Raw genomic sequence first — 10,000 nt, forward strand, 5'->3', positions numbered from 1 at the left:
AGTCTTTGTCTTTGTAATTTTGTTTGTTTTTTGGTAATTTTATTGATGAATTGATAATTTGTCTTTGGTTTGTAATTGAGTTTTTTTGTGTAATTTGATTGATAAATTGATAAATTTGTCTTTGGGTTGAGTGACTGTCTTTGTCCTTGTAATTGATTTTTTTTTTTTTTTGGTAATTAGATTGATAAATAGATTTGTCTTTGGAGTGAGTGACTGTCTTTGTCATAAATCTTTAAAAAAATCTTTGGAGTGAGTGACTGTCTTTGTAATTGAGTTTTTTTTTTGGTAATTTGATTGATAAATTGATAAATTTGTCTTTGGACTGAGTGCTGGTTCGAAACGGGTGCATTTCGGACGCAGAGTGTTGGCGGTTATCGTCCTCGTCATCTTGTCCTCTGTTATCGCTGTCGTCTTGTGGTCATCGTCGCCCTTTCGTCACCGGTCCTCAACGTCACCACCATCATCATCCTTGCCGTCCACTACCGCCAGGACCTCCAGTCATCATCCTTATCCTCACAGCATCTTTATCACAGCATCACTAACTTCAACACTGTTACCATCCTCACATCACCACCATCCTTATCCTCACCACCATCACCAACACCACCATCCTCATCATCATTACCTCCAACACCATCATCCTCACCACCACTAACTCCAACACCACCATCCTCACCACCACCACATCATCCTCACCACCACATCACCACTACCTCCAACACTGTCACCATCCTTACCACCACTACCACTACCTCCAACACCACCATCCTCACCACCACCACATCCCCATCCTCATATCCACTACCTCCAACACTGTCACCATCCTTACCACCACTACCACTACCTCCAACACCACCATCCTCACCACCACCACATCATCCTCACCACCACCACATCATCCTCACCACCACATCACCACTACCTCCAACACTGTCACCATCCTTACCACCACTACCACTACCTCCAACACCACCATCCTCACCACCACCCCACCATCCTCACCACCGCATCACCACTACTTCCAACACCACCACATCACCACCCTCACCACCACTACCTCCAACACCACCATCCTCACCAACACCACCTCCAACACCACCACATCACCACCCTCACCACCACTACCTCCAACACCACCATCCTCACCACCAACCACCTCCAACACCACCATCCTCACCACCACCACCTCCAACACCACCATCCTCACCACCACCGAGCAGCGCGAGTGAAACATCACCACATCACTACCTCCAACACCATCACCATCCTCACCTCCACCACATCACCACTACCTCCAACACCACATCACCACTACCTCCAACACATCACCACTACCTCCACCACATCACCACTACCTCCAACACCAACACCACATCACCACTACCTCCACCACCACCATCCTCACCACCACCCCCTCCAACACCACCATCCTCACCACCACCACCTCCAACACCACTACCCTCACCACATCACCATCCTCACCACCACCACCTCCAACACCACCATCCTCACCACCACATCACCATCCTCACCACCACATCACCATCCTCACCACATCACCACCTCCAACACCACCATCCTCACCACCACCGAGCAGCGCGAGTGAAACATCACGGTGTCGCTGCGGCCAATTTCGCTTTAATTGGCTGTTTTACGTCGAGGAAGCGCCACTTGAGGCAGCTTAAGGAGCGGTTACAAGAGAGTTTCAAACGGCGATAAGTCAATAAGTGGAATAACGTCTTATTTCCTTGTTCGGTTTTTTGTATCTTTTTTATGTTTTTTGTCTCCTTTTTTGGTGTTTTTTTTTTTTCGTTTTTTTTCTGTGTGTGTGTGTGTGTGTGTATGTGTGTGTGTGTGTGTGTGTGTGTGTATGTGTGTCTGTGTGTGTGTGTGTGTGTGTGTGTGTGTGTGTGTGTGTGTGTGTGTGCGTGCGTGCGTGCGTGTGTGTGTGGTTATTGTATTTATTGTTTAATGATAGATTATTTATATTTGCGGTAGTTTTGATATATAAAAGATGATTTAAGAATTGGATATGAGATAATTAAATAATGGATTTTTTTAACGCGATGGAAAAAAATCCGAAAAAATATCTCATGATATCAGCAATGATAATGTAAATAAACTCCAAACCTTTTTTACGAGTTCATTAATTCGTAATTGTTCTATGCTTAACAATCATCATGAACCTGACAAAAATTGTGATACAGACAAACGTTTAATTTTCACCCTTCTTGATCGTGGCAGGGAATAACATTTGCCTAAAATAAAGATAAAATAAAAACTAGATGATTGACCTTAAATGAAAAGGGTTTAACGGTGTATATGATTTTGTGTGTGTGTGTGTGTGTGTGTGTGTGTGACCCGCTCTCTCATCAGGAGGGTCGTGACCTCTGACCTTAGCTGGTGCTGGTCATGCGTGACTGAGTGTGCATGAGATGAACAGGTGTCAGGACAGGGCTGACTGGATAGCACTATGCTGCCCCGATTCATTTTTGCCGTTGAGATTTATCCAATTCTGTTTTAGGTATTTTACTTTCATTCTCTTCTGTTTTATTCATCTATTTATTCAGTTTATCATTATCTTCAGTATCTAATAACTCCGTTTGTCACTGAATTTCTATGTAATGTTTGCAATGCGTCGTCAGCTGTGATTTTAGTTTGTAAACAAATCACCGCGACGTCAAACTGCTTGTTAAATCCGAGTGTTGTTGTTGTTGTTTTTTTACACGTGAACGAGTGGTGTTTGTTCAAAGGCAGTCGGGGATGGGATGGTTCGCCCTCCCTCTATCTCCGCGACGTCAAACTGCTTGTTAAATTCGGGTGTTGTTGTTGTTTTTTTACACGTGAACGAGTGGTGTTTGTTCAAAGGCAGTCGGGGATGGGATAGTTCGCCCTCCCTCTATCTCCGCGACGGCAAACTGCTTGTTAAATGCGAGTGTTTTTGTTTTTTTACACGTGAACGAGTGGTGTTTGTTCAAAGGCAGTCTGGGATGGGATGGTTCGCCCTCCCTCTATCTCCGCGACGTCAAACTGCTTGTTAAATCCGAGTGTTGTTGTTGTTTTTTTACACGTGAACGAGTGGTGTTTGTTCAAAGGCAGTCTGGGATGGGATGGTTCGCCCTCCCTCTATCTCCGCGACGTCAAACTGCTTGTTAAATCCGAGTGTTGTTGTTGTTTTTTTACACGTGAACGAGTGGTGTTTGTTCAAAGGCAGTCTGGGATGGATGGTTCGCCCTCCCTCTATCTCCGCGACGTCAAACTGCTTGTTAAATCCGAGTGTTGTTGTTTTTTTACACGTGAACGAGTGGTGTTTGTTCAAAGGCAGTCGGGGATGGGATGGTTCGCCCTCCCTCTATCTCCGCGACGTCAAACTGCTTGTTAAATTCGAGTGTTGTTTTTTTACACGTGAACGAGTGGTGTTTGTTCAAAGGCAGTCGGGGATGGGATGGTTCGCCCTCCCTCTATCTCCGCGACGTCAAACTGCTTGTTAAATCCGAGTGTTGTTGTTGTTTTTTTTACGTGTGAACGAGTGGTGTTTGTTCAAAGGCAGTCTGGGATGGGATGGTTCGCCCTCCCTCTGTGCAAGCGGGATATTGCATGCGGACAGAGCGGACGATGCAGATATGCTGTTGTTCAGTCTCTCAGTCTCTGTCTCTTTCTCTCTTTCTTTTTTCTCTTTCTCTACTTCTTTCTTTTTTCTTTTTCTCTTTCTCTACGTCTGTCTGTGTATCTATATATTTTTTCTCTCTATCTCTCTGTCTATCTGTTTCTGTCAATCTCTGTCCCTTTCTCTCTTTCTTTTTTCTCTTTCTCTTTCTTTTTTCTTTCTCTTTCTCTACCTCTGTCTCTGTATCTATATATATTTTTTCTCTATCTATCTATTTCTATCCGTCAATCTCTATCTGTCAATCTCTGTCTCTTTCTCTTTCTTTTTTCTTTCTCTTTCTGTATCGTCTCTCTCTCTCTCTCTCTCTCTCTCTCTCTCTCTCTCTCTCTCTCTCTCTCTCTCTCTCTCTCTCTCTCTCTCTCTCTCTCTCTCTCTCTCCCTCAGTCGCAGAGAGCGAGCGAGAGGAAGAGGAGTTAAAGGCCCGTAATGCATAGGATTGAGGGCTGAATCAAGTCCTTAACGCGAGCCCGGGCGTGGGAGGGGCGATCGTCCCTTGTTTCAGGGCTGCGCCGGACCTGGTGCCCTTTGCGCTGAGGTCAGGTCAGGTCGCCTTTTCGCTCCTGACGAAGGAGAATGTGGAGGGGATGGCTGCTGGTTCGTTTGTCTCTGATTTTTTTTGGAGTTATGAATCTGCGTGGATGTGAAGGCTGACATGTAACGCACGCTCGTGCATGGACGAACAAACACACACAGACACGCACACACCCAGACACGCGCACACACACACACACAGACACGCGCACACACACACACACACACACACACACACACACACACACACACACAGATACTAGGTTTACAGAAAGAATGCATCCAAACCTCTGTCTCGCAGCGAAAGAGAGAGAGAGAGAGAGAGAGAGAGAGAGAGAATGATACAGATCCGAGCTTCCCATTGAGTAAAATGTGAATGCAGTGTTCTCACGCTGCTCTCAAGTGGCCCTCGACAATTACCTCATCCTGGCCCCGTGACACAGCAGGGGAGGTGGTGGTGGGGGAAGGAGAGGAGGGGCGGTGCAGTGACTCCCCCCCACCTCACCCCACCCCCACCCCCTATCCCTGGACCCTGGCATAATAAACACTGGAGGACTTGTCGGCGCTGACGAGGGCTTTGTTCTCGCTGTTGTGAAATGGATGCTCACGTTTTTTTAGGGGTGTTCTTTCGGGTAATGACGTGTTTGTGGTCTCGCCTTTGCTGTATGGGTAAGAAGCTGAATATTCGAGTGCAAAGTTATATTTTATATATATGTATATATGTGTGTGTGTGTGCGTGTGCGTGTGCGTGTGTGTGTGTGTGTGTGTGTGTGTGTGTGTGTGTGTGTGTGTGTGTGTGTGTGTGTGTGTGTGTGTGTGTGTATGTGTGTATACTGCGGAGTTACTTCAAGGATGGATAATTACAAGACATTTATTCAACAGCCTTTTGAAATGCTGTAATTATAGACTTCTTAGTCAAGTACGTGCATGCGTGTATATTTAATAATAGTTTGTACTTGTATGTGCTGCATCCCATATTAACTATTTTAGTTTCCTGAGAACCCTTCTGCAACATGTTTACATATATGCCTGCACCTATGACAGAGAGCAAGTGCATTTCAGCATATGAAATATTATCTCTGTATATGCATATGTAATTGTTTTGCACACATACTAACTGTGTGTAAAAGCAATACGTTTTCTGAGAATTCTGTAAATTTTCTTTATTGATTAGAAATTGTTTTGAATAAACATTAAAAGACCAGTAATTATTTAAACCACAGGAGATATCTTGCAATTTCTCAAAAGTAAGCAGCCAGCAAATACATATACGTTTATTTTATGTAAAAAGTTTGAAAGAAAATAAATCTTGTCAATCTCACATCTCTTATTTATGGACGATTGAATAGTAACTTTGGAGAATCAACAAGAAGTACGTTCAAGGAGTACAGTACAAACTCTAGCTGTACTTTGAAGCTGTGTCCACCTCTTCTAAACTCCTCCTTCGTTGGACTTTCCAGGGTCGAGCCGGTCCAGCTGACTTTCATGGTGGTGGGAGCCGGCATGGGAGGACTAGGTCTTATGATCCTATTCGTAGGATGCCTTTCGACGGGCGACACGAGGAACAAGGTCTACAGGACATGGCGAGGACGTGTGGGCGGAAGGATCTCCTGCGCCATTGTGAGTTGTTTGGTCGAGTCCTTTTTTTTATCTATCAGTCAATCTATTTTTTATTTGTGTTATTTAATTTCAGGATGGTCTGTCTTGTAAGTTTGGAGGAGAGGGACCTTTGGGAGGGTTAGTCATCCCCTTTGGTCTCGGCTTCTCTCCTTTCTTAAATTATGGACTGTGCAGACATACTTGTTTTGGTCATGCATTATATTTGACATTTCTTATTAGATGAGAATCAGGATTATATCCTTTGTTTTTTCCTTTCAGTTCATGGGTATCACATACCTATTGTCTTTGGCCTGGTTGCTGATGTTCGCTGCTATCATCATTGTTACCCTGTTCTATACTCTTGCATGGTTGCAGTGTCAGTATATCCCTCAGAATGACTGTATCGACTACAATCAGTTTAGTAAGTAATATTGCGGTTTTATTTTGAGCAACAATTTTTGTGATAAAGCTTAGGAACATTCTTTGCTTTTTCTAGGTTTCAATTTGTTGTACTTTGTGGGTAAATGAGTTTACTGCTTTCACATATATATGAATATTTTAGAAATGTGTTTTTTCTACCAAGTAAATAATAAAGTGTATTTTTAAGCATCCTAATAAGTCCATTTATCCTCCAGGTTTTCTGTTTCCTGAGGGGACACCAGAGGAGGACAAGAGGGTGTGCGATGGCGAGAAGAAGCTGTTCTGCAAAGACTATGTCAACAACGCAGAAATTATGTTCATTCTTGCGTCTGTTTCATCCTTTTTGGTGATTTTGTCATTGGTGAGATTCATGGCTGTTGTTGCTTTTGTTTTTGTTTTTTGGCTCATATCTTGCCATTCTCTTCTTTTAAAGGGATATTCAGTGTGGAGGTACATGAGACAGTGTAGGTTTTTATTTTAGATCTATTTAATACACCAAAGTTCTACTCCTTTATTCTCCTGTTCTGGTGTAATATTATCATGTTTTTTTCTCAATTTTATTAAAGTATGAAAATGATGCTAAGTACCATCACATGCTAGATTCTTTAGTGGTTGGTGTTAGTGTAAGTGTTCATGTTTGTGTTTTTATGAATTTTTCCCCTCGTGTAGGATTATTATTACAGCTACAAGGAGTAAAGTAAAAGATATTGATGGTACTCCTGCTACCTTTACAGTTTTCAACATCCCTCACTTTTATACTAATAACATATTCCCATTTTGTCTCTTCCTCCAGGTACATTACCTAATGTGCTTGGCAGCAAATTACGCTCACATAAAGGACCAAGAAAAGTTCATGGACCTGCAGGAGATCCAGTTCCTGCAGGAGTCAGAGATGTCAACACTCCCCAAAGACCGCTTCTAGGATACAGCCCAAGGGATCTTTTGGCGCAACAACCAACGTAGTCGCTACTTCGAGTCGGTTGCCTGAGCTCAGGATGCATGTCTTTTTAAAAACCTGGAGGATTTATAAACAGTGAGGAAAGTGGAACAAGCACGTGGGAAGATCGGAAGATGGAAGACCTTTAAGAATTTAGGACATTCTGATCTCTTGTTATTGTTTTTTTATTTTTTTTATCTCCCATGATTCCATTGGAAGGGAACAATGAACCAGGAAGGCTTTCTCCTCTGAGGGTTTCACAAGATCTTCTCAGAGGCCTTGCACTGATATCCCCAGCTTAAAAAGACGGCAGCCTTAGCAGGATGATTGTTGGTAAGCCTCATTTGGGAAGGAACTGTAAGAAAGACCCATTTGATTATAATTATGTTTTATTGCAGTAAATGTTTGATTGACCAATTCACCATCGCTGAGTGCTCAGATTTTCCCAAAATGAGGCTTGTTTCTCTTCAACCCAGAGGCAAGTCAGAAATGGCAAGCTGCATCATAATAATACTTGTAACGATGGCGTACAGCGGGACCAGTCTCCATGAAGACAACTTTGTTGATAGTTTTGCTGCTCAATATCCCTACTGTCAATGCAATTTGCAGTGCGTTTCTCCATGCCTCTGGTTTGAAGCCGATTGGGTTAGGGGGTGAAGAGGTAGTTTGCTTTTTGTGTGTGCTTCTCGCTGGAAGTTCTGCGTTTCATTCCATTAGTTTGGAAGATATTTTTGTAACATGTTTTGTGTCCCCCTCCCCTCTTGCTATCGTTGCAGCCTCAATTAATGGGATGGAAGGTATTGCTTGCGAGATGTCAATGCTACATGCTGTCTTTTTTTTCTTTTTATTTTAGCGACTTCTTCTGTAGAAAGTAGGTCTTTTTTTATTCTTTTTGTTTTTTAAATATAACGGACTCATTCTATTTGCAAATACAGATATGTTGCAGCGTTTTCCCTGTGTATGCATTGTATGTTCCTTTGTTTAGTTAAGTCGGAAGTATAGGTTACTGTTTGTGTGCATATGTGATTGATATATGATTAGAAATTACTGATCAAATCACAACTTGTTCAGCAATTTTTATCAGTCACTCCTTAGTTTTGAAATGCAATGTCTTTAACACTACTAACTGTATTTCAACAAATAATCTTCTGCTGCTGAGTTTTTTTTTCACCCCACTTACATCACGTCCTTTGTCCATGCTTCGTTTTTTCTCTATTAGTTGACTAATAACTACTAACATCAAAAACGCCCAGTTATTTTAGCGGAGTGGCCTCCCTACCCTTGAGTCTCCTGTGTGTGTGCTTCAAAGGATCCCTTGGGTAAATTTTACATGTGGATCCCACCAAGCCAATTCCCCTCTGACGGCCTTCTGAGATCCATTCGGAAAATTTACATTTGCCATTAAACTAAGGACTGACAATCTTCAGTAAATACGAAAAAGTTTTTATTGTTTTGTTTTGTTTTTTGTTCTTTTCAAAGTTGTGACAATCAACCTCTGTGTTTATATTTTCACTGTTCAAACACATACATGTGCTGTATGAAAATAAAGTATAAAAAGAGTTAGACACTGATGTAGAGATCACGGAGTCTCGGCTTCAGTGACATTCAGTATTTGATGTAATAGAATATAACCTCCTGTGTAGTGTGCTACAAGTAGTTATTTTTCCCTGTATTCCTAGCCTTAGCCTAAAACAGCTGAACTATTCACTTTCAGGCTGTTATTAACAAGAAGCAACATATCATCTTTTCTGTTTTAACAAGTAGAATGCATACTTGAAACGTATCACATATCCCCGCGAGAGTGAAAAACAATTATGATTTAACATTGAATTTTTCTCCTTTTCTTTTTAAGTATTCTTACTTCATACACACACGTAGCCAAGAAATTAAAATCACGCCTCATGGCTCTCAGAACTAAACTTTGCTACAGCTGTCCTGTTACCTTGTTTTCGGTGATGTATAGTTGTATTTAACTCTCCCAGGACTGTTTTGAATTTGGCCTCTAGTAATATTAAAACTTCTCTGATATTTAGTATGGAAGGAGTACAATCCTTTACTAACACAATTACATTGGTGTAGTTAGCTTTGTGCACTTGAGTGAGTGAACTACTGTGCCTGTTGGATACGCTCTTTCTTTTAAGGGAAGAAAAAAAAAATGTAAAAAAAGACAAAAAAAGAAAAAATATATATATACATAAGAGAACATTCATTAGTTATTTGTTCTGTTAAATACAAATGCATATTGAGGATCTTGTTCTTACCCGTTTTTTATATGATACCGATCTGACTTGAATAGGAAGTTAGCAAATGTTGTAGTTTTGTGCATGCCCTTAACTACTAAAGACTATATTTCTTTAGTTCTTCGTGTAAGGATTGCACCAGATGGTCGAAAGTACATGACCATTAATATGTGTGTATATTTTGTATGAGGACTATGCTATCTAAATATGTTCTATTGTATAAAAAAAATAAAATTTTATATATAAAAGACCTTTATTTCTGTACACAACAAAAATACAGAATTCACAGAATGTAGAAACTAACAAATGAAAAAAAAGAGAAATAAAACTGATCATATCCGAGATAAAGTATCTCAGAAATAATCAATATTTAACACATACATTTTAGTAACTTTTATCAAGGTTATTAATATTTGTCTTTTGATAAAGTTTGGCCAATAGTACTTTTAATTACACTTACTTTGTGCATCTAACCATCATATTATGGTCATCTGTTAATATAATACATCTATGAACCACAAAATCCACACATGAATGACACAAGATGGGAGGCATAGAATTCAAACAAAGATAACATACAAATAAAAATTGCTCCAAAATGACACT

General features: G+C 41.1%; 2 protein-coding genes across 3 annotated transcripts in view; one reads left to right on the forward strand and one right to left on the reverse strand.

The window, feature by feature from the left end:
* The window catches only part of M6 (neuronal membrane glycoprotein M6), a 167,775-nt gene extending 158,133 nt beyond the window's left edge, over positions 1–9,642 (forward strand). For both annotated transcript variants that reach the window (XM_070126696.1, XM_070126697.1), the window contains exons 4-7: positions 5,659–5,818; positions 6,077–6,218; positions 6,433–6,578; positions 7,011–9,642. In XM_070126696.1, the coding sequence (XP_069982797.1) occupies positions 5,659–5,818; positions 6,077–6,218; positions 6,433–6,578; positions 7,011–7,139 (577 nt within the window). In that variant the 3' untranslated portion in view covers positions 7,140–9,642. The remainder of the gene's footprint in view (positions 1–5,658; positions 5,819–6,076; positions 6,219–6,432; positions 6,579–7,010) is intronic.
* LOC113804316 (BOS complex subunit TMEM147) overlaps positions 9,629–10,000 on the reverse strand; it is a 7,260-nt gene continuing 6,888 nt past the window's right edge. The window contains exon 4 of the mRNA XM_027355181.2: positions 9,629–10,000. This exon is cut by the window's right edge and continues 307 nt beyond it. The gene's annotated coding sequence lies outside the window, so the exon portion shown is untranslated.

This window comes from Penaeus vannamei, chromosome 10, assembly GCF_042767895.1.
Source record: "Penaeus vannamei isolate JL-2024 chromosome 10, ASM4276789v1, whole genome shotgun sequence".
NCBI classification, from domain to species: domain Eukaryota; kingdom Metazoa; phylum Arthropoda; class Malacostraca; order Decapoda; family Penaeidae; genus Penaeus; species Penaeus vannamei.